This window comes from Pagrus major, chromosome 16 (genome assembly GCF_040436345.1).
Source record: "Pagrus major chromosome 16, Pma_NU_1.0".
Taxonomy (NCBI): domain Eukaryota; kingdom Metazoa; phylum Chordata; class Actinopteri; order Spariformes; family Sparidae; genus Pagrus; species Pagrus major.
The window spans coordinates 27,103,202-27,127,671 of NC_133230.1; the positions used below are offsets into that span (position 1 = coordinate 27,103,202).

General features: G+C 40.1%; 3 protein-coding genes across 4 annotated transcripts; 1 reads left to right on the forward strand and 2 right to left on the reverse strand.

Moving 5' to 3' along the window:
- Positions 1-3,589: 3,589 nt before the first annotated feature.
- On the reverse strand, positions 3,590-8,097 carry LOC141010872 (protein YIPF7-like). 2 transcript variants are annotated; one of them, XM_073484010.1, is made up of 7 exons: positions 8,012-8,097; positions 7,207-7,312; positions 5,749-5,871; positions 5,107-5,243; positions 4,602-4,747; positions 4,292-4,473; positions 3,590-4,054 (listed from the first exon to the last, which is right to left on the reverse strand). In XM_073484010.1, exons 3-7 carry the CDS (start codon positions 5,868-5,870, stop codon positions 3,892-3,894), a joined length of 750 nt encoding a protein of 249 aa, XP_073340111.1. In that variant the 5' UTR covers position 5,871; positions 7,207-7,312; positions 8,012-8,097; the 3' UTR covers positions 3,590-3,891. The 2 variants fall into 2 exon arrangements, with proteins under 2 accessions (XP_073340111.1, XP_073340112.1); XM_073484011.1 differs by lacking the exon at positions 7,207-7,312 and having other exon boundaries at positions 3,652-4,054.
- A 153-nt stretch (positions 8,098-8,250) lies between these two features.
- On the forward strand, positions 8,251-10,954 carry lamtor3 (late endosomal/lysosomal adaptor, MAPK and MTOR activator 3). The gene is made up of 7 exons (XM_073484235.1): positions 8,251-8,336; positions 8,600-8,649; positions 8,853-8,887; positions 8,983-9,041; positions 9,208-9,341; positions 9,635-9,698; positions 10,535-10,954. The coding sequence occupies exons 2-7, from the start codon at positions 8,641-8,643 to the stop codon at positions 10,606-10,608; spliced, it is 375 nt and encodes a 124-aa protein (XP_073340336.1). The 5' UTR covers positions 8,251-8,336; positions 8,600-8,640; the 3' UTR covers positions 10,609-10,954.
- A 63-nt stretch (positions 10,955-11,017) lies between these two features.
- dapp1 (dual adaptor of phosphotyrosine and 3-phosphoinositides) lies at positions 11,018-22,384 on the reverse strand. Its single transcript, XM_073484234.1, has 9 exons — positions 22,216-22,384; positions 19,487-19,609; positions 18,765-18,898; positions 17,342-17,472; positions 15,611-15,658; positions 15,386-15,448; positions 15,163-15,248; positions 13,353-13,440; positions 11,018-12,034 (listed from the first exon to the last, which is right to left on the reverse strand). Exons 1-9 carry the CDS (start codon positions 22,272-22,274, stop codon positions 12,011-12,013), a joined length of 756 nt encoding a protein of 251 aa, XP_073340335.1. The 5' UTR covers positions 22,275-22,384; the 3' UTR covers positions 11,018-12,010.
- Positions 22,385-24,470: the final 2,086 nt, after the last annotated feature.

The following is a 24,470-nucleotide window of genomic DNA, read 5'->3' on the forward strand; positions in this document are numbered from 1 at the left end:
AAAGAAAAAAAATGTAACCACATAACAACTTTCTGTCAGATTCACATTCTTTTTCTTAGTTCAAAACACTGCTAAACATGTGGGACTGAAGAGAAATGTATCCTCATTCAGTGGTGAAAATGGTGTTGACGTTGCAAAACTGTGATGTTGTGGCTCCCTCTCCTGCAATAACTGAGAATGGCTACTTCGTTGTGGTGGGTAATGAATCAAAAATGGGACCCTTGTTATTTATTTTTTATGAAAAGGAACTTGCAGATGAAACTAATAACATAATAGATCACTATCACATCCCCACCACCTACCTGTCTGGTGTCCCGTGGATTGCTTATCAATTAATATTTGATCTAAATTTGAATGATCATAATCCAGCCTGTTTCTCATGAGCCTCATGTGCAACATACAGACCATGCTTAAATGTTTTGTTTAATTATTCAAGTGATGCATTATCAACCCTATTGAACCCTATTGAGTTTGTGACGGTTAATTATTAGGGCCCAAGCACTGAAACGTTGCTGGGGTGGTGAATATCAGTGATTCACCATTCAACAGGAAGTTGCTGTAACTCGACTGTACATGATCAAATACAACTTTCGATGTGGATCCGGCTAAAGGATCAGATCCAGGAATATTTTCTCACTTTTTTCAGCATTTTGATGAAGGTTCTCAGTCATCCAGGTCATGGTAATTCTAGGTGCTGGACAATTGGCAGCTGGACGTGTTTCACTTTCTTGAAGACGTTTCACCTCTCATCGAAGAGGCTTCCTCAGTTCTAACTAACTTACTAACTAACTAACCTCTGGCAGACACAGAGGTAGAACAGCTATGGTTGAAGGTATCAGCTGTGCTTGCTAATGCACAAGCATCCCCCTCCAACCTCACTACTGAGGAAAGGAAGGCCCTGGCATTACTCAAAGGAGACCAGAACATAACCATCTTGCCAGCAGACAAAGGTAGATGCACTGTAGTGCTAAACACAGCAGACTACTACACCAAAGTCACTGATCTTCTTAGTGATACTAACACCTATGAGACTCTGAGGCAAGATCCTACCAGTAGCTACAAAAAGAAGGTTATAGAATATCTACAAAAACTAGAAAAGGACAAAGCCATTGACAGGCCATTATATTACCGACTGTACCCCGGGGAAGCCATCCCATGTATCTATGGACTCCCCAAGATACACAAGGAAGGAGCACCACTCAGACCCATCATCAGCAGCATCAACTCAGTTACCTATAACATATCCAAGCACTTAGCCAGTATCCTAGTTCCTTTGGTCTGTAACACTCACCACCACATCAAAAACTCACAGGATTTCACCAGCAAGGTGAGAGAGATAACAGTGGACCCAGACGAAACAATGGTTTCTTACGATGTCACATCACTTTTTACATGCATTCCCACTCAAGAAGCTGTTAAGAACTTCACCCCAGATCACATTTGTGCCTTACTTGACCTCTGTCTGACGACCACCTACTTCCAGTACAGTGAAGGTTTCTACAGACAGAAGCACGGCTGTGCCATGGGCTCACCAGTGTCCCCAATAGTGGCCAACCTCTACATGGAAGAAGTTGAGAGCAGAGCCTTGATTACCTTCACAGGAACTGCTCCTAGTCACTGGTTCAGGTATGTGGATGCCACCTGGGTCAAAATCAGAACAAGGGAAGCGGAAGCCTTCACAGAACATATAAATGCTGTGGACAATAACATCAAGTTCACATGGGAAGATGTCAGAGGAGACAGTCTGCCCTTCTTGGACTGTGCAGTACACACTGAAGAAGACAGAAGCCTCAACATTGAGGTATACAGAAAACCTACACACACAGATCAATACTTGCTGTTCGACTTTCATCACCCACTGGAGCACAAGCTGGGGGTCATCAGAACCCTGATCCATCGGGCTGAGACCGTGCCCACTAAGTCAGAGGGGAAGGAGAAGGAACAGAAGAACATCAGGGGAGCACTTAAAACCTGTGGCTACCCAAACTGGACCTTTGTCAAAACCACTAAAAGATCCAGAGCAGACAGAGAGGAGGAGACGAGAAAACGTAACAACATTGTCATTCCTTATGTCGCAGAAACATCTGAGAAACTCAGGAGGGTCTTTAATAAACATCACATCCCGGTTCACTTTAAACCTACCAACACACTGAGGCAGAAACTTGTCCATCATAAGGACAAACACCCAGGCATAAACAGAGTAATGTAGTTTATGCTGTTCAATGCAGCCAGGAATGCACAGATGTGTACATTGGGGAGACAAAACAACTTCTCCATAAATGAATGGCACAACACAGGAGGGCCAACTCCTCAGGTCAAGACTCCACTGTCCACTTACATCTGAAGGAGAAAAATCATTCCTTTGAGGACAACAGTGTAAACATCTTGGCCAGAGAAGACAGATGGTTTGAAAGAGGAGTAAAAGAATCCATCTATGTCAAACTGGAACGACCGTCTTTGAACAGAGGAGGTGACCTAAGACATTACTTATCACCCACCTACAATGCAGTACTGAGTTCCCTCCCCAGACAGCTTAACAACCATTCACACCTGGGCTCACCTAGCCCTAGCAACCCACATGAAGGCCGGTTGGGTCAAAGACCCACAAGTGGCCCTAACGACTCTGAAACTCAGAGCTCACACGTGTCCTTAATGACTCTGTAAGGACACTCCCACACGCCTATTTAGGTGGCTGGTATCTATGAGTGAATACAAAAGGATAATGTTGTGTCTTGCCAGAGGTGTGCGCTCTACTAAGTGCCATTCTTTATCATTCTTTTTTAGTCTTTATGAGTTGCAATACAATAGAAAACCCAAATGTCGTATTTCCACCATATTTTCCACGTCATTTTTATGTGTTTGAGGTTTGATGCTTGTCATGTCAGTGTCTCCTCTTTTTCTGCAATGGTTTAATTGCAACTGCAGAATTAGTTCTACCAGCTGTTTATCCCAATAAACTCACTCTTAAAAATCACAAAAAAATAGTGGAAGGAAAAGCACATTTATTCATGTTTAGTTAAATTTAGAAGGAAACTTGTTGAACTCTTGCCTTTATAGTTGGATGACAGGGGATAATTACTCCCCACAGCTTTACTTTCTTCTGTTTGTTATCTGGAATCAAATATTGTAGATATTTTGATTTATTTTCTGACAAGAATATTTTATTGGGAGTCTTGTCTCAGTTATTACGGTACTCTATTTTCAAGACATGTAATAACATCTTTTGGTTGCAGATATGAAACAGTACTGGTCACTATTTGGATTTTGGGGGACTGAATATAGTGCGTAGCCCTGTTGCTAATGATTTGATGCTCCAGTAGGAGGGATTGAGGCGCTCCTATTCCTTACTCAATAAAGAGAAATGAGGGTGTGTGTATGTGTTAGTCTCTTCATCCCTCTCCCTTTAGTATTACCCTTGTTTAAGGGCATAAAATAGACTCATGCTGAAGGTGGAATCATTTTGTTGGACATTTACCTTTGGCCCTTTTTGGATGACGACAGTCTGTTATGATTCAAAGCCTAAGCTAGATCCAAACTGTGAGAGAACCTAAGATTTAAGGACTAAAGGAAAGATGACTACAGAATCCTAACTAACACCAGGAAATCTTTATTCATTAAAATCCTTGAGGATCAAAATAAATCACATACAGAGCATCAAGGTACTGTATTATTATAGATCCAACAAATTCCCTTTATATCCCAGTGAACGTTCACCTTAACAATCAAATACACTGGGGTGAAAACAAAACCTCCCTTTAGCTTACTTTGTAAACTAAGTAACATGATAATAATAATAATAATAATAATAATTATTATAATAACAATAACAACAATGACTGTACAGTAACTTGAAATAATAATGATTTCCCTATAGGTTTAATCCAGTAATAGTTAAAATACAGTGAACAACGCAAAAACTCCATAGAGCAAGGCACATGGGTAAGCTACCAACAGCTGCTGACCCTCCAAAGCCAGGGTGGAGGTAAAGATCTTGGAGGCAGAGAAACTACACCAACCAACCCCTAATAAGACCAGAACTGTACCCAGGATGCCTCTGTGAAAACAAAAAGACAGGTCTAAAGTAACTCTGAAAGTGTTATTTGGCCTTTTTTGTCAAACTAAAACCAGTCTCCAGAGAGATTTTGAAATTCAGCCAAAATAAAAAAGATAGCAATGGGACTGCTACATGTTTGTATGCTAATGGTTGCTTTCTGTTTTTGTTTTTATTTCACACACCATCCCAACTTGCTTTGGGATCATGGTCATAGAAACATATACTGCATATACTTACTGCAGAGAGTAGAATACAGCGAATGCAGAGATGGCCACCATTGGCAGGAGGCAGTAGCCCAGGACACTGGCCACACAGCCGTAAGACACTGACAGGGAACTCATCAGACTCAGCAGGAAGTACATCCCAATACAGGCTGTAGCACTGGTCCCATACACATAACCAAAGTGAGCTTTACCTGCCTAAATATATGAGAATAAAGAAATAAACACACTTGTTAATTGTACATATTATACAGCACAGCACAGTGTCTCTCGTATTGGTCATATACTTGGTTGAGATTGGCAGCAGCATCATGCTAGTAACCCACCATCATTAAAGTGACCCCTAGTGCAATGCAGAAGACGATAGGACCTGTCAGATCAGTCTCATTCATGATGCTGCCATCTGCAGGTTTAAAAGGGTTCAACACCGTCAGTGCCTTCTGCCAGATGTGGTCCAAATTGATGCCCAGCTCTAGACAATGTACAAAAGGAGGGAGAAAAGAAAATAACTATTTGAAAATCCAATCTTTGTATGTTGTTTGCGTGCAGTGCACAAAATGCTCCTCCGGGTCAACGACTTATGCTTGCTGTTTGTTGTTGAGCAAAGTTCCAGCTACATGTGGCTTTCATTTTGTGTGAATACAGGAATGTTATGTGCAGTCATCAGTTGGTCCCTCAGCTGTTTCCTGGGGTCAACACATTTGACCTCTATATGAATGGATGATTGCTGGCTGGATTTAAATTAATACAACATGGGTCGTTATGATTAACAAATGAAAACATATTTTGTAAAAAGAAATCTTGCCATGTGGAAACAAATGATCTTTATACCCTCAAGAAGGGGGGGTTCCTCTTCAAGAGAATCTGGTCCTGTGCTTCCCACAGTCCCAGCAGGATGGTAGAACTGTCCAGTGTACTGCTGCTCCATGGAATGATCCACATCACCTGGTGTAAAAGCCTGTGTTCCACTGAAAATAACACAGTTGCAAGAACAAATATTCATATAAAACCTCACTGAATAAGTATAAAAGTAGTTATATGATAATGATGTTTGTATGTATGTCGTTTGATCACAATGTTATCAGACCTGTCAATCATGTGTGTGTGTGTGTGTGTGTGTGTGTGTGTGTCATCATGACAAAATGTGTTCCACCTTGCTGTAGTGGTGACCAGCCACAGAAGCTGTTTTGAGTTTTGAGCCAGGTATGGCATTGTCTGTCTGTGAACAGGTGTATTGTCAATGTGATAGCACCATGACCACGCAAGATGCAGTCATGAAACTTTACAGGTGTGTAGTTGAGATCAAACTGAAAGCCAAGTTTGAAGATGTGTGTGGTCTGACCCATGATTACTGTGTAGTCATGTAATAATGTAGTAATAACTACTAAGTACTGGGTCAACATGTTACAACAAATTTTTCACATATCACCTGGACTAAAATCCAGTGCCATCCTTAAAAGTCTGAGTACTTACTCATCGTAATAAGCAGGGCTTGTGGAATTGTAGGTTTCGTAGTAGGCCACAGGTTGACCCTGGTCATCTATGTAATATCCTGTCTGGTAGAAGTCCTGCTCAACCTGCTGGAAGTCCCCCATGCTGAACAGAAGAACAAAGTCGAGACAAAATAACATAATACAACTGAGAAATGAGGTACCATAAGAACAGAGAGGCCTTCATCAGTGCCTCGGGTTACTAGAACTTCAGACACCTGCTCAACCATCAGGATCCAGAGTTCTCTGTGGCCATGGTATAATGACAGTGAAGAAAGTGAAGACAGGCTTCTTCATTCTTTGAATCACCAGTTTTTAGCTGGATCACAGCAGCCCCTGAAACACTGACGTCTGTCGCTGAATTACTGAGTGAGTGATTTGATGAGGTGATGAAATTATGCCACTGGCCGGTCCAGTGTTGGAGTTCTCCCATTAGCCATTGTGCTTCTAAAATGAATAGGCATGATCAGTTCTGAATTATGTCCTAAAGAGGCTGTAACAGTGAGACGTGGAGAAATACGAATACATCCTGAGGATGCATTTATGCTTTTTTTTATGCTAATACAAGACACCACTGCATGGATTAAATAATCAATAGAGTTTTTGTTGCTTTGTGGAACGTATGATGCATTAAAAGGCAAGAAAATGAAGATTGATGGATTCACAGTAAAATGATCTTAATACCTGCTATATCTAATTTGATACGCACACTTTCAACATGATTTTACTATAAAATAAAATTTACAAAATGATGTGATTGAATATTGCCTCAATCCAGTAAAAAATGGCAACAATATTCATGTAAAACCACAAATTGGTCACAAGATTATGACACCAAAGGCCCTCTAGGACATGCCATCTAACCCAGGCAGAATTATCTGTGCACTGCACATATATTATGTGATTGCATGCAACTATTTTTTACACTGATGATGTAGAAAACTTCTATAACAAATAAAATATGATTCACTTGCCCACTTGCCGTTAGAGGGTCTATGTCCTCAGGAGCACATTGACCATACACAGTCCAGACGTATACTAGGTTTCTACTTAGCCTTGTTATTTTCCTATTCTAAACATGAATAAATCTGATTCTTGGACTTATTTCACGAAAGACATTTTGACTGTTCATAGCAGGAAAAGCACGGGTGGAACTAATGAGATGAATGATGGCTCTGTCCCAGGATTATTACAAATTAGCAAACTATTGTTATTTAAGTTTCAATCCTCATTTCCCCCTCTGCTCATGTGTTCCCCTGAGTTTGGGAACCTGTGATTATCAATATAATGGTCAAAATATGTTCTTTGAATTATTATTCAAAATGAGTCCGTCTGACGACCTCTGGCTCATGACAAACAATCTAAAAGTAAAACAGCAATTACGAGCATATAGTCTTACAGGCCACATAGCTACCTCTTTGTTCCTCCTCAATAAACTCACCTGTTTGAGTGTGAAGTACTCAGCCAAACAGTGTAGACGGCTTCCTCCCAGACGCTTCACAGAGTTGTGTGGTGTTGTCAGGGACAGAGAACATGTGAAGCCCAGTCTGTTAGAATATACTATTAATAGTTGGCTATATTTAGACTTGGTCTCAGAGACGTTGCAGTTTTAGTTGAGACAGAATCGAGAGGTACTGAGCAGTTCTCATATCCCTGTCCATGCTTGATTTGTCTTTTTGATTTACTCCAAACAACAAGCATTGTCAAAATAATATTGAAGTATACAGTAAACAATATGTATAATAGGTTCCCAGACAACTTCTTCAACCTGTATTTACATTTTTTTGTGGAATACGTAGATGAGCAGCTGTAATCATAGCCTCCTTACTAGACTTGTATTAAATGGCTAGGTGTTGTATTTGAATTCTAGTTTCTAGTTTGTATGCATGATTTTGCTTGTGGAATAATTGAAAAGATACAACAGAAGTTTTTTTGATGTATCAAAATGATTGACTCCAGAGGGTTATAATGCACAGTGGTACTGTATTGTTGTACAAAGCCAAAAGTAAAGTACCTGTTGTATTGCTGTTGTACAGAGCTGGCCGGCTGTCATATAGAAGTGAAAAGTATTGGTGTTGAGAGTGAGAGTGAGAGTGAACGCCAAGATTCATAATTAGGGGGAAAAAAATCCTCACTTTTAAAAAAAAGTCTCCTATCACTGTATAGGTTAATCGCTGTATTTACATTAAACATGAAGAGAATGCGAATAGAATTATAACAAATGCACAATATTATCATAGTGTTACCTTCATAAGGTCCCTGTTTCATCAGTTAACGTCTCAATCACAGCACTCTTCTGATTGGACAACACACAACTCGGCTACACTGCATTTAGTACAGTGTCGACATAGATTCAATTATTAATAATTTAAGCAGCTGTTGTGTGCTGCGTCAGTGCGCAGCGCGTCAGTGCGCAGTGCGCAATGCGTCACGCGGTGCAGGAATGCTGCGCAGCACTGACTGTCCTCAACACTTCCTCACGAGCCGGAAACAAAACAAGTGTGTCATGTGATTCCTGCTGTTAGCTCCTGGCTGTTATGTTGCTGCTCGATGTTAACTGATTCAGAGAAGGTATGTGAGCCATTGACCTGTTGTTGTATTTGTGTTCTCGTTTATCTCGCACTTTATCGTTTCAGATTAATTAAGCATGCTGAGGTAAAGTTGGCATTTCACAGACTACAGGAAGTAACAGCTGGCTAAATACCGTCAGTTATCTAGCTCACTAGCTTCTATGTTAGCACGCTTTAATTCACTGTAAAGGGCCCACATTTGTTGGTTAACAGCCGGTGAAGTTTCTCTTTTTTCGCTTAATGGAGCCTGTTTTCTCTCCACAGTAGCTCAGCGGTCTGGAGAACAACGTAGAAGACTGGCCACCATGGCTGATGTGAGTGTGGCCTGTCTGTCTGTCTGTCTGTCTGTCTGTGTCTCTTCTTCTGGTCAGCCCTGCCCTTTTTTAGCACGGAGAAAGAAACACATGTGTATTTTTAAAAAAAATAAATAAAAAGTCTCATATATGTGGTGTATACAGTTTTTTAGCAACACACAGCTTGAGGGAAAAACTCTATAAGAAACTTGTCTTGTTTGCAGGATTTGAAGAGATACCTGTACAAACAGCTGCAGAGGTGTGTATAAATGATGTGACATGGCTGCGTTGTGTTCATAATGTGTGGTGTTGAGTCATTTGTAAAAATAACTACTGTTTGTTCTCCTGCTTCAGTGTTGAAGGTCTTCATGCTATTGTAGTGACAGACAGGGACGGTGTCCCGGTTATCAAAGGTAAGGCACTATCTCTGAATCAATCTATCCTCATTGGTATATTGGGCAACATACTGTATATCTACAACCCCACACCAAAGGGGAACCACACTGATCCATGGCATTGTGGTGATGTTGGGTCACTGTCTGGAGAGTTATTGCCGTCATTGTTTCTGTGTCCCTTTAGTTGCCAATGATAACGCCCCAGTCCACGCGCTGAGACCCGGCTTCTTGTCCACTTTCGCTCTGGCCACAGATCAGGGCAGCAAGCTGGGCCTCTCCAAGAACAAGAGCATCATCTGCTACTACAATACCTACCAGGTCAGACGACAGCTTCCATAATCACGTGTGATAAATTTGTCTGATAAATGATGCAAGTCTTTGCTCTTTCAAGTCAGCTCCAACCACCCAAATTATGTATTATGATGATTGAACATTTATTCACAACTGGAAATACTACATAGCCTGTTTATGCAGAAGCTCTACTCAGCTTTTAGATATAGCACTATCTGTTTCATATAGAGCCCCCCATACCACCCAACACATGAGCTGTGGATGTGATCCCCTTTTCCTGTTTTTGACCAACATGTCTGTTGTGTCTCTGTGCTGAACAGATCGTGCAGTTCAATCGGTTACCACTGGTCATCAGTTTCATTGCCAGCAGCAACGCCAACACAGGTAACTAACCATCTCTGTCGATAATCACCGTATGTCGTTCACCTCCGTCTGCTGTGAGAACAGTAGTTTCTATGTTTTTTCTAAAAGCCACACATACTAAAAATCATGAAGCACAGATACTATAATGAATAAATAGGTATGTGTTCAGATAGCTGGTTCTATTTTGGATCCAGTTCCAAGTTGGTAAGATACCCGGACTTGTAAAACTTTTTCTGACACTGTGCAAAAGAACTGGTGACGCTTACAACCCGTGCTAACTGAGCGACACAGTTGTTCAGATATTTGTGGGTGAGGGGGGAACTCACACCAACGGTGAGAATTTAAAGTAAGACGTTGTGGCCTTTAATAACTTGAAAAGGAGGAGTGCTCGGCCTCAGTCTACTGCTGGTGTTGCACCTTTTTTGGCTACTCAACAGTGAGTTTATGATATTTTTCTCATATTAGTATTGAATTACAGTCACTGTCAGTCTGTGTGACCTGCTCAGAAACTCTCCAGATATCAGAGAACAGATTTGTATTAAATTGTAAAACAAAATAAACACAATAATGATGTTTTAGCTGCTGACCAGTAGGACTTAATAGTTTAGTACTGTAGAAGAAAGGTTGTGGAGTCAGATGGTTTCATTTTCTGAGGGATAAGAATGCTCACTAAGTTACATCTGCCTGCTGGAGTCAGCGATCTGTGTAGAGCTGTTATTTTGTGCTGCTGGTGGTGTCACCAGACGTGGCACATTACTCTGTGTTGAACATGCGTCATTTTTCACATGTGCTTCTCTTGTTTGTTGAGCATCTAGTCCACTGTTAAAGAAAGGATGGTCTGCTTTGTTTGTTCTCAGGTCTCATCATGAGTCTGGAGAAGGAGTTGGCTCCTCTAATAGAGGAGCTGAGGCAGGTGGTGGAGGTGACATAAGCTCTAACAGACAGAACGCTTAGCAGGATCCACAGCAAAATCACTCGTCTGGATCACATCCTGCTCATTGAATCTTTGTCTCTAAAGGGTGCATTCATGTCCTGTGGGAAAACCTGTCTGGAGGTTTTCACACTTCCAGATCATTTCTTGGAAGTGTTAACACCTCATGACCTGTTTACATCATCATTCAACTTTCCTGTACACGTTTCTTTCTGTTGACTTTGCTTTCTGCCATTTTCTATAGACTTTAGGTGCTCCTCATCAGCATTTTCACAGCTAAGACAGAGTTTATATGTCAAATCAAATGTCATGAAGTCTGAATAAATGTTAAGTTTTTGCACCTAAAGTGGTTTCCCTTTGATTTGATATTGTTAAAGGCACAGTGCACCCAAAAATTAATATGCAGTCATTATCCTTCATTCTGTTGTTTTTATTTAAAATCAATACAATCATTAATGTCCTCAGTAAATTCTCATGCAACACTCACCACACATAGCTGAGGTGTCTTTTGGACATGTGACATACAGTATGTGCATGGACAGAGGTAACTGCATAACTTCAGTACAGTGACTGACTACAGATCAGCCACAACGTTAAAACCACTGACAGGTGATGTGAGTAACATTGACCTTCTCATTACAAGGCAATGTTCTGCTGGCAAATATTGGGTCCTGGCATTCATGTGGACGCCACCCATTCAAACACCGTGAGGGCCAAGTACACCCCCTCCTGGTAATGGCAGGACAATGGATCAATCATCCATGGGACATGTCGGAACAAGTCCGATCCATGGAGGCTCCACCCCCAGACATACAGGATCCACTACAAACATCCTGTTGCCAGATACCAGAGGACACCTCAGAGGTCTAGTGATGCCTTGATAGGTCAGAACTGTTTTGGTTGCACAAGGGGAGCCCACACAATATAAAGCAGGTGGTTTTAATGTTGTGGCACCTGTTCCTCACCAGCAGTTACCAAAGGGTTTGGGGCTGGGAGCCATAGACTGGGTAGGGAGATCAGAAAGTATCAAGAGGCCGACTGACACATTGTTGGTTTGGGTGTTATAGAATACTGCTAGCAATGCCCTTGAATAGTTGTAAAAGCAAATTCATGTTCAACATGCTAGTAACAAACATCCTGTTAGAAAGAACAGTACAGTAAGTCTGCTAACAGGAGATTTTGAGAAATTAAGCAACTCAATAAATATAACACAAAGCAAAGTGGAGTCACATCCAAGCTGTTATCCTTCAGTCAGTACAGTCAGGGAAACGTCCTCGTATTAATCATGCTCAAGTTCACTCCTCATTTTGAACGGTGCTGATCCTCATTGTTCATCCAGTGGATGTGATGTCCTCTATAAGGGTTGGGCTTCTTTCCATCTCCAGTGTCTCCATGACAGCAGTCATTGACCTTTTCTGATCTGTGACTGGAAACAAGAGACACAAGAGTCCCTGTCAGCTGCAGCACTGACCATAAAGATCAACAGATCATTGGTTTCATGCCCTGACAACTATCATTTACATTTTCAAATTCTTCTTCACAAACTTATACTGTTAAGAACCAAAAAGAACTTGATATAATAAATGATCATCTTACGTTATACAAAGAAGTATCTGGTGCTAAATTAAATCATGACAAAACAGTCTGGCTTGGAAAGAGGGACACACGGCCAGTAATTAATTTTCAAGATAAAAATGACACAGTATTAGGTGTACAAATACACAATAACAAGTCCTATGAAAGAAACTGGGAGGCAAAGGAAATAAAAGAAGAACTAAAACTTATTAGTAAAACAGGTAATTATAAAAGAAATAACAGTGAATTTTATTTGGGGAACTACCAGAGAAATTACCAAGAGCGTGTTATTATACAAAAACAAAAAGATGGTGGCGTTGGTGTCCCCAACTTAGGTTTAAACTAAAGGTTGTCTCTGTAGAAATATTGCAACAGGTAATGTGCAGCAGTGTGGACTGATGAAGCACTGAGCTGGAAAAAGAAAACAGTGAGCAAGAAGCTCTGTAGTAAGTAAAGTAAATCATAGTGCTGTAATGTATGGTGTCTTGAAATAATAATAATTATTATTATTATCATTATTATTATTATTATTATTATTATTATTATTATTATTATTATTATTATTATGTCTGCTGTCACCTTCAGATCCCTTCAGTTTAAGTCAACTTCTTTTATGACTTTCAGTTTAATAAATGTCCCACTGAACTCTCCTTAAACCCATGATATTAGTTTATACTAGTTTATATTAGCATGAACATTTGGGTTAACTCTTCATAAACCCGGTTTAGTTTAGTTATAATGCAGCTCTCTAAAAATTGAGGGCATTTTATTGCCATTCTTTTACATCACACAAACCTTTTGTTCATGTTCAGGTCAATAGGATTCAAGTTAGGGTCTTGAGCTACATAATGTACAGAAGTGTTGTTTAACCAGCAGAGGAGAACTTTACAGTAACAAGGAAGTGGCTTCATATTACACAAGAAAAAATCCTTTGTTGCACTGTTTCCTATCAAATTTCCCTAAACCTGTCTCGTCATTGTCTCAGCCTTAACTTTCCCAGAATGCTTTTTAGTAATGAAAAGTCTGGACTGTGCTATATGTCTATAGATTATCAATATTGCTTGTGGGTGTAGTCCCTATGACATGGAGCGAAGAGCGAAGGACCTCGAGTTTGAATTTCTGGTAAAAATATCCCAGCTCTGGCAGCAGTGCAGTCTGAACACACTCACCAGTTTCCACCTCAGGATCTTGATCCATTCGTCTGCCTCCACACCCGTCTTTGTACAAAGATAAAATGTTCTCTCAGGAAACACCAGGCTGTGGACACACAGAGATATGGAGAGTTGTGCATTACAGTACATTATCTACATTATGTGCTTTTGTCATTTGTCGTTTGAATTCTAAGAAGTGACCACACTCTCAAGATAAGAGTATCAACTGTCCTTGTTGTCCACAGCATCACACCACAACAACTTTTGGCTCCATGATATTGTTGCCAGATGTGACCCCATAGAAGAGTGAGTCATTGAGTCAGATGGCGGTCATATAATTGAATCTCTTATTTTAGAGTGTCCAAACCTATTTCATAGTGAAGTGGTTATGGTTTAGTTAAGCTATGTTTCTCAAGTTTAAAGGATAGGTTTACTATTTTTTAAGTGTAATTTAAAACCTCAGTCCATATGAAGATTGAAACAGCTTTTGCATGATGTAATCATTCCTTCTGTTCAGCTAATAAAATACACAATTGTTATTCATTTTGGATGTAAGAACTGAGCAGTCTCTATTTTCCCTATAGTTAGAACCAAATTAAAGAGTTCTTTGCATGAAATAATTTGAAAGGATGGAACATAAAATAAAGAGTTGCCTAACACTGCATTTGTGTTTTTTAGATGTCTCAATATGAGTATTTCCCTAGTAAGTTTAATGAAACAACAACACAAAAGCTTTCTCTTTTGCCTTTTTTCCCCTTTCAGTTGTATTTCAGGCATGTAATATTACTCATGAACCTCAGCAGCCATTGCTGTAGAAAATACAATCAATCAGATCATAAAATCTGCTTCTATTAAAACATAACTGAAAGAAAAATGACCACAATCTGAGAAAAAAACTGAACATTTGTATCCAAATCAGCAGTTCCTGTTCAGCACTGGGGAGTCTGAGGTAAAGGCTGATTCTAACCTCTAACAAGTCACTGCTGCTTTCAGCTTGGGTGCACTTCTCTTTCCCTCCCCCTCTTTCCTTCTCTTATTTAGCTGTTCAAACTTCCTCTTTTTCACACAAAACAAATGTCAGATTTGCTGCCAGGGGGAAGTACAACTGTGGCCTGATCTGAATGGACTTGCTTTGCTGTTTCTTCATAGTGTTGATGTCATCTGATACGTAGCTGTCACATATACACTTACATTTTCTGTGTAGTTTCTCACATTATGTTGTCATTCTTTATTTTTATGCTTATGCTAAAAAAATTTTTAAGAATTACTTGATTATTGAAATTATTGGAAAACTAATATTTATACTTACTCTATTACCAACACAAACCCTTACAAGTGGGAGAAAAAACTCTCATACTTTAGATTATAAACTAGAATGAAACTCAAGCTACAAATGCAAGACTGATAAAGGCTATCACTCAATACAAACTTGCTGGTAAACTAGACATTAATGTATACATCATCGACAGTAACTAAATGTTTTTATATACACACAATAATTCATTGGTCATGGACGCACGCAAGCTGAGGAAGTTAATGAAACTTAAACTTAACTTTGAACTGAAATGAAAGCTGTTCTCTACAAACTGGCACCAGCTGCAAACAAAAAGGTTTTGCCAAGTTAGAGGTTAAACCTCACTGTTTATACTTCCTTCCTTCTATTCATGTTCCATCAGCCTTTTGCACATTCCTAAAACAGGTTCATCAGGACATGCCATCCCTGCTGGCAGTGATCCAAACCAAATCGAAATTCTTGTGTTTTGTCATAATATTTTCACATGCAAGATCTGGTACAGCCTCCCAGTGCTGATGACTGACCATCACTTACCAGAAACAGTTGACTCTGTCCTGAGAGTAGTCAAACTGGACTGCAGAGCAGGCTCTCAGATCCAGGGTTCGAATGGGCTCCTCACACTGCAACAGAGACACTCTGCAGCTTACACACTACGAACTCAAACCCTCTAGGTGAAATCTAATCAAAAATGTTTTAATCTCACACTCTAATCAAAAAAGTGAAGTGAAAGTGGCACACAAGCCCAGGAGAGACTCACCATTTTGTCTTTGAAGTACTTGAGTTCATATCTGTTCAGTGTGAACCACCTCTGTTTCCAGCTCTGCAAAAAATGTTTGGATGTGTTACCACCTACAGTAAATATCACCTCAGTGTTAGTTTGAACTACAATCACAAGAGGACAACTGAAAACAGATTCCTGATAAAACGGCTCTGTGTTTAGACATGGTGAGGTGTCACTCCTCTACAGTTCCTCTGCTCTTACCTTTACAATTGCTCCTTGTTTCACCAGATAGCCTTCCTTTGTGCCCAGCTGAAAAGACATGCCTTAAAAATAAATTGTGGTGGACAAATTATCCTAACTCAAGGTCTAATGACCAAGAGCTTTCAGCCGCATCTCATGGTTTATCATCAGTGAATGAAGTTGTTCAGTTCAGTCAACACATGACCAAACTATTGAACTCCTATAAAATGATAACAGGTGATAATATATGTAAACGTTAGCTGTAATTGGGGAGATGGGTGATCCCATGGCTGTTCCTTTAGTTTGCTTGGAGATTCTGTCTTTGTACAAGAAACAAGATGTGTCAAGTCACAACTCTACTAGTTTGATGACCAAGGTTCCAAATTTAAGTCATGTGATGACAACTGAGCCAGCAACTCCTTTCTCTGATGAAGATTGATAGATTTGATTGAAAGCTCAGCTTCAGCTTGTGATGTCCAGTAGCCAAATAGATAAACTGCATATGCACATCCACAGTTCCACTTCTTGCATGTCATACCACTTTCTCTCTATGTTCATTATTGATATAAAAGCAATTCAATGTTTTTAAATGACTTGTTTTAAAAATAGAACTCTATAAAATGATCTTAAATCTGTACTTGATGGCTGCATACATGATACAATGTTATGTATTTCAAGGTAGAGTTAGTGATTGCTAAGATTATAATACTGTATTAAAAATGAAAATGCAATTGAAGTAGAATTCATTGTAACACAACCCTAACATCACTCGTAACTCCAGCAGCATCTTGTCTATCACACAGTGGATGTAACAGTCCAGAACAAGTACTTTTCCAACCTGTAACCCCTCTATATAAAGGGATCAGCCTCAACATTAAAAAAAAAAACGTTCTGCTGGGAAACCTTGAGTCCTGGCAGTCATGTTGATGTTGCTTGACACGCACCAAGACAAAGTACACTCCCTGATGGCAACAGCACTACCTGATGGCAGTGGCCACCAGCAGAACAATGCACAATGCAAAAATTGCTCAGAAATGGCCCGAATAATGTGATACATCGCTTAAGGTGTTGACCAATCCAATCAAGCATCCGTGGGACATGCCGGAAAGGTCCAATCCAAAGAGGCCCAACCGTGAAATGGACATGGCTCTGACCCATCAAGGCATGGACACCGGATTTCAGGGGGTGTCCTGTGATGTCTGGCACCAGGGCGTTAAAGCGAGGTGGGACCTTCATAGATCGTACTTGTTCCGGCATACCATGAAAGCTTGATCGGATATGGATCGGGTAATTTGGAGGCCAGGTTCACTCTCGTCACCTCCTGGGTCGTATTTGCCATTTGGTAGGGTGTATTGTCCTGCTTGGGAGGCCACTGCCATCTGGTAGTGCAGTTGCTATGCTGGAGTGTACATCGTCTGCATCAGTGTTTGGGCAGGTGTCAAGAGTCATCCACATGAATGCCAGGACCCAAGTGTTCCCATCAGAACATTGCACTGAAATGATCAATGTTAATCACTTCAGCTATTGGTGGTAATTAGTGAACCATTTGTTACTTTTGTTTTTCAAAGAAAAAAAGAAATAATGTCCAAAAACTATCAATATAATACCCATGTTGTAATAATACAGGATTATCTATTAAGAATGGCCTGCAGATAAGTTGAATTTGAACCCTCCTGTACATCACAGAGGTATTTGGTTACATTCTGGTATCAGCTGCTCACAGGTGTGTGCAGTACAGTAGGTGTACAGTACCGATGGAGCACTCGGCACCAGATCGTTTTCCGTGCGGCCCGTCTGTATGGCTGTGTGAACCCGCACAGATTCGTAGATGGACGGCTCCTCCACACGCCAAGGATATGGACACTTCAGCACAATGAGGGTTCCTGGTTCAGAGGCAGTGAGGAGGTTATAGCCCTGACTTAGAACATACAACATCAACAATGCAACAAACATATGTGGGACTATTTTCTTGTCAAATGGAGAATATGGAGTGGAGATTTTCTACCAATGCACGGAAGTGTTGTAAAGTTTCATCTTTATTATGTCATGTGTGAAGTACGCAACACAGGAAAATATGGTGTAGTAATCCTGTAATAGCACAGTCAACAGCTGGCCACCACGCTACACTGTCAGTTGTTCTTGGTTAACTCAGATGGTTTTTTCCAAGACTTGTCTAACCCTAACCCTTGTCTTACTTATATAATAACATCCTCTCTATAAAATGAAAAAAAGTAATTAACATTTTTATTTGTGTAGCTTTACAGTATATATACAGTATATTGATGAGAACATCGGAATGTCTTCCTCATTTGTGTGCTGACTTATCTGATAAACAAATACAGTAAATAACAGTTGTCAGATGGTGATGTCATCCACAAAAGACAGATAACATTTTCTTCATGGTGCTCTGAAATCTTATTAATATCACCTAATATTTTGAAATAAATCAGAAAATTAAAGTCATTAAACTGATTTCAATTACAAAGTCTGCCCTGCCTCTGAAAGATGGCCACTTTCAGAATCCACTGCAGATGTAAGAAAACCATGTTAACAGTGAATGTGAGTAAAGCTGCTTGGCCTTTCTGTGCAATCAGATCCAAGTGCAGCACTCTGGGCTTGAGTACTCAGCAACTGGACTGTTGAGGGAGTCTGTTCATGACTTCCGATGGGCATTTTTCATTGAAAAGACATTTAAAAAACATCCATAGTCACCATTGAAAAGACGTTCACAACTGGTTCAAAAGTAAAAGTTTTTTCACCGACTATTTGAAGACGTTAATTAAATGTTCACATTTAGACCATATTTCACTGGAATTTGCAATATTGTCTTGAATTAATAAATTTAGATGTGTTTTTTTTTAGTCAGGTTCCAAGATGACGATATGCTCTTATTTGCACATCATAGATGTTGTTAGACAAATTTGTGTTTTGTGTCACATTGATGTACCACATTTTAGACAGGGGAAATTATGGCAAAAAATAGGTCTTAGACATTCAGACTGGAAATCACCCAGGTTTCAGCTGGAAGTCAACTCTGAAATTCCGGTTTGTGCTCACTGGGAGGGGTCTCATTTCTAAAACCCATACTAAATCTTTGTGTACGTACAAATGAGGAAATGTACGTACGCCAAAAAATGCAGCATGCTTGTTAGATAAGATCTGAAGTTCTGCATACCTGTGTCACTGCCCAGCAGAGGCTGGTTAGCGAAGTGGTTGACAAAGTCGTGAAGGGTGGCGAACTCGTTAAACCCAAACACATAGCCGCTGTCTTTGCGTGTCACATGAAAATGCTTGACAGAATCCTTCGCCCTGTGTCATATGACAAACAAACACAATGTAAAGTTACACTTTTAAAGTAGTGTTGTTGTTCATAGTCTACTATTTTTAATGTACTGATATTGAAAATGAGTAGTATTCTTCATTTCTAACGTGCACATCAAATGCACTCAAATGTGCAAACTGAATGCAGGATATGAGCCGACAGGCATTTTTGCGTCTTAACAATGCAATGCTGTTTTATAGTGTCATTGTGTTTTGGTTACCACTGTACTGTCTCAGTTACATAATGTAGCTGTATGCAGCTCTATTGCCCTAGCAGAAATTCCCCTTGTGGACAAAAAAGTATATCTTATCTATCTCTATACAGAAGTTACTTACTTTTGGCAGGCAGCCCACCATTAAGTTTTAATATTGGCTCTCCAAGGGAAACAGTTTGGGCATGATAAGCCCTACATTAGATAACTCATTTGAGCATCTGCTGAACTATTTTAAAGTAAGCGCACAACTGAGTTTCAACACCAGTAATTTACTGTGACAAGAGATGTTTATGGTGCCACTATTGACCAAAACCAGGGCTATTATTTTCACTGAGAGTAAGTGTGTTATAGACAGACTGACCTGACAGACAGTGCAAAGCAGCCTGGTCCCTCATTACTGTTTCTCAGGAGATAACTTCCATCAGTCCCATTAGACAAGAGAAGGGCCTCTGCAGCATGGCGGGACAGGTCATAGTGGTACCACCTGCAACACAATAAAGAAGAAATAACCTGTAAGTTACAGGTTTTAGTGAACTAAGAACCAAACTTGATCTATTAAATATATAATTAAAAAAATAGATAAATCTAAATGACCATGTTCAGGAAAAACATAATCAATAATGACATCAAGCCACTAAACCAGCATGATGTAACAGCCTCTGCTTTCTCCACCTCTTCTCCTGCTCATTCTCAGTGAGAGATGTGCAGTATAATTGCTTTTCTTAAGCTTTTGTAACTCCGTGTGGAATCCACACTATTCCACATTAATCACTTGAACGCTGAGATGTGACGTGTAGCACCTAGATGCTATTTGTATGTGCACCGGAATCTAAAACAAAGGTGAAGAAAACATTCAACGTTCAAGATTAATAATAGTCTCAGACTGTAAAACAGATGCAAAGGAAACTAGTAAGGGGATGTGAAAGTCCATAATTTGCATTCCCGAGTTGAAAAACATTCATGCTCAAGCTCAAGAAGAATGAACATGATCCGTTTGTGTCCATATTTTAAAAGCAGCTTCAGATTGATCAGTTCACATTTCTTACTGTCTGCAGCCTGAACATGAAGTGCTGTGTCACCTTTGTGCTCCGGGCTGGAGTGTTTCAGTGACTCTGCTCTTTGCTGGTCTAGAAAGCTCTCATAGAAACCTGTTATACTTATAACCTTACATTATACTTGTGCAGTGTCAACAGATTGAAGTCAGGAATGCAGTGTAACCAGACCTTCCATGAATTCATGCAGCACTAGATGTTAATATCTTAAACAAATATTAAAAAACTAACACAGAGTCGGCCGAAAACCCAAAGACTCTTCATTTACGAAGCTTGAACCAGCAAATATTTGACATTTTTGCTTGAAAAATGACCAAAACAATGAATCAGTTATCACAGTAGTTGTCAATAACTTTTCTTTCAATTGACTTATTGATTAGGCGACTAACTGTTGCTAGACAAAGCACTTTTGTGGTGGGACGCTATCTGAGGAGCAGAAGCTTAATCCATCAATCAATCCATCAATCCATCAATCAATACATCAGTCCATACATACATACATACATATGTATATACATACAAACATACATACATACATACATACATACTGGGCACCGGCTGCATGCGTTGGGGCACTGGAACCTTGATGCATTAATGTTGAAAAAGTTCCAAGGCCTGGTTAACATTAAAGGCTCTATCTTATGGTGTCATTTCTAGTTTCAAATAGCAACCTGTGCGCCCCTGGGCGTGTTGGCGCACTGATGGCGCATTGCTATCTTGAGGCAGCAGAAAATGACAGCGCCATAGACCAACAGAAAGCTGGTCTGAAGTCAAAGGCGCAGTCTGTTCTGATACTTAAAGAGCGCATTATTCAGACAGTAAGTACAACTATGGTTTCTGCTGCTGGAGGATGCTGCAGGTAATGTCAGTAATATTTTCCTCATTAAGGACATATTTCTCTCCTGTCATCCCACCCTTATTGATGATACTTTTTATGACCCATCCCACCTGATACATGGACTGAGAATCTCGCGCACACAGAGGGACGCAGCAGCGCTCCTCCTCCTCCTCAGTTTAATATGAGTGTATTTTGTTATATACAGTCAAACAGAGTTGTTGGTGGGACAGATGATTGTGAAATGGCAGGCAGAGGGTCCAGCAGCCGAGGATCACACACATGTCCCTGGCGCACCTGGCTCTTAAAGGGAATGTGGGAAGACACTGGGATTGGTTTGATTTATATTCCGCCCAAAACACACCCATGACTAATTCAGGGTGTAAATACCACGCCTTTGCGCCGTGCGCCACACTTTGTGCCCAGATTATCCGCAGTTTAACTAGCAAAATGGACTTGGACCAACCCTAAACGCACAGCGCGCTGCGCTTTAGACCATGCGCCATAGACCGGCTAAATAGGGCCATGTGAGCCACTTAACCATAGCTTTAAAGTCTTGGCTTATTGAGTCTTGAAAAAATAAAAACAGCATATGAGTCATATTTCCTGATTACAAATTGACGTGTGCTGGATTGAATTTTTTACTTAAATGTCATAACTCTGATGAAAAACTTCCTGTAATATTTACCAGATTTGATAAACAAGCATCGTCGCACGGACCCAGGTCTTTAAGCACAATTCTTCTCCGCACAGATATTATATGTAGAATAAACAAGACATTCAGTTTAACTGTTTGTTCAGAGATGGGCTGATGGTGCTCTGGTCAAGCATTTCTTTAAGCAAAAGGGACTGTTACTCTCCCGTGAAGAATTCATAGGAAAGTTTGGATTATTACACCAAAAGTGTATCTGGTCAATAGAAAGTGTTAACAGTAGAACTCTGTCCAGAGGCTACACCTGTGATTATTCTATTCAACTGTGCTGTTTATGTACAGTTTATGTTTTACCAACAGTCTACATTTAGCTCTAAAGCTCTTAAAATACGTCCCATAAAGCGCATTCGTGAATAATTCTAACTGCATGGTTCTGTCCATGTGGGCTCGTGATTCGTTCGCTTCGAGCAGAATCTCGTTTTCTCTACCAGGTGAGAGGCAGCAGAGAGAGAGAGCCTCACACCAGAGTCAAAGAAGATGAACAGTCTTACCCCAAAGTCTCCAGCTCGTCACTCATGTCCTCAGTGGACGCATCACTGTAGAAACTCATGAGGAGGATCCAGTCACCAAACGTCAAGCCACAAAGTTCGGACGATGACCGAAAAGTTCAGCCAGCAGACAGAAGTGAAAGCTGTCTGACACGCCTAGGAGGAAATACTCGCTGCTGAGGCTGTGTACAGTGTCAGTGCTTTCCCTCTACAGCTCTACCACCAGACACTTTGTAAGTAAGGAATACGTTCAATGTTTTGTCCAGATATTAATATAAACCAGGTCATCTCATCAGTGATTTCTGGAGTTCAGTCTTCATCAGCGGATGCTCATAATAATATAATATAATATAATATAATATAATATAATATAATATAATATAATAAAGAGATATAAATGTGGACTGAATAATTGTGTAAAAACGATAATGGGATATGATAAGATCATACAATGCCTTCTACAGCAGCTTAACTATAATTTGATATGTTTCATATTGTTTTTGTGTTGGTTCAAATTTTCCCAGGAAATATGAGCCAGATGGCCACATAACTGCGCTAATACGAGTACACTACCAGTCAAACGTTTGGACACACCTTCTCATTCAATGGTTTTTCTTTATTTTTATTATTTTCTACATTGTAGATCAATACTGAAGACATCCAAACTATGAAGGAACACATATGGAATTATGCAGTAAATAAAAAAGTGTTAAACAAACCAGAATATGTTTTATATTTTATATTCTTCAAAGTAGCCACCTTTTGTTTTGATGACATCTTTGCACACTCTTGGCATTCTCAGTCAGCTTTATGAGGTCGTCACCTGGAATGGTTTTCCACCAGTCCTGAAGGAGTTCTCAGAGGTGCTGAGCACTTGTTGGCTGCTTTGCCTTCACTCTGCGGTCAAACTCATCCCAAACCATCTCAATTGGGTTTAGGTCGGGTGATTGTGGAGGCCAGGTCATCTGACGCAGCACTCCATCACTCTCCTTCTTGGTCAGATAGCCATTACAAAGCCTGGAGGTGTGTTTGGGTCATTGTCCTGTTGAAAAACAAATGATGGTCCCACTAAGCACAAACCAGATGGGATGGCATGTCGCTGCAGAATGCTGTGGTAGCCATGCTGGTTCAGTGTGCCTTGAATTTTGAATAAATCACCAACAGCGTCACCAGCAAAGCACCTGACACCATCACACCTCCTCCTCCATGCTTCACGGTGGGAACCACACATGTAGAAACCATCCGCTCACCTTTTCTGCATCCCACAAAGACAAATCTCAAATTTGGACTCAACAGAACAAAGTTCAGATTTCCACTGGTCTAATGTCCATTCCTTCTGTTTCTTGGCCCAAACGCCTCTCTTCTTCTTCTTGTTCTTCCTCAGTAGTAGCTTCTTTGCAGCAATTCGACCATGAAGGCCTGATTCACACAGTCTCATCTGAACAGTTGATGTTGAGATGTGTCTGCTACTTGAACTCTGAAGAATTTATGTGGGCTCTAATCTGAGGGGCTGTTAATTTGTGGTTTCTGAGTCTGGTAACTCTAATGAACTTATCCTCTGCAGCAGAGGTAACTCTTGGTCCTTCTTTCGTGGGGTGGTCCTCATGAGAGCCAGTTTCATCATGTGTTTGATGGTTTTCACAACTGCACTTGAGGATACATTCAAAGTTCTTGATATTTTCCAGATTGACTGACCTTCATGTCTTAAAGTAATGATGGATTATCATTTCTCTTTACTTAACTGAGTGGTTCTTGCCATAATATGGATTAGAACAGTAGTCGAATAGGGCTATTCACTGTATTGAACTGTGTACAAACCCTACCTCTGCACAACACAACTGATGGTCTCAAACACATTAAGAAGGCAAGAAATTACACAAATTAACTCTTGACAAGGCACACCTGTTAATTGAAAAAACATTCCAGGTGACTGCCTCATGAAGCTGACTGAGAATGCCAAGAGTGTGCAAAGCTGTCATCAAAACAAAAGGTGGCTACTTTGAAGAATATAAAATACAAATCATATTCTGGTTTGTTTAACACTTTTTTGTTTACTACATAATTCCATATGTGTTCCTTCATAGTTTGGATGTCTTCAGTATTGATCCACAATGTAGAACATACTAAAAATAAAGAAAAACCTTTGAATGAGAAGGTGTGTCCAAACTTTTGACTGGTAGTGTACATATATATACAAACATATATACATACACACACACACACACACACACATAAATATATATGTATATATAATGTAT

Excerpts from the sequence above, each read along its gene's own strand:
- LOC141010872 (XM_073484010.1), bottom strand. The coding sequence starts at position 5,870 with ATGGGGGACTTCCAGCAGGTTGAGCAGGACTTCTACCAGACAGGATAT. Across the intron at positions 4,748-5,106 it reads GGAACCCCCCCTTCTTGAGG|AGCTGGGCATCAATTTGGAC; the intron begins GTATAAAGATCA and ends TACATTGTCTAG. Across the intron at positions 4,055-4,291 it reads GCTGTATTCTACTCTCTGCA|AGGCATCCTGGGTACAGTTC; the intron begins GTAAGTATATGC and ends TTGTTTTCACAG.
- lamtor3 (XM_073484235.1), top strand. Across the intron at positions 8,888-8,982 it reads CTGTACAAACAGCTGCAGAG|TGTTGAAGGTCTTCATGCTA; the intron begins GTGTGTATAAAT and ends CTCCTGCTTCAG. Across the intron at positions 9,342-9,634 it reads GCTACTACAATACCTACCAG|ATCGTGCAGTTCAATCGGTT; the intron begins GTCAGACGACAG and ends TGTGCTGAACAG.
- dapp1 (XM_073484234.1), bottom strand. The coding sequence starts at position 22,274 with ATGAGTTTCTACAGTGATGCGTCCACTGAGGACATGAGTGACGAGCTG. Across the intron at positions 13,441-15,162 it reads GACAGAGTCAACTGTTTCTG|CCTGGTGTTTCCTGAGAGAA; the intron begins GTAAGTGATGGT and ends GTGTGTCCACAG. Across the intron at positions 12,035-13,352 it reads AGATCCTGAGGTGGAAACTG|TCACAGATCAGAAAAGGTCA; the intron begins GTGAGTGTGTTC and ends TCTTGTTTCCAG.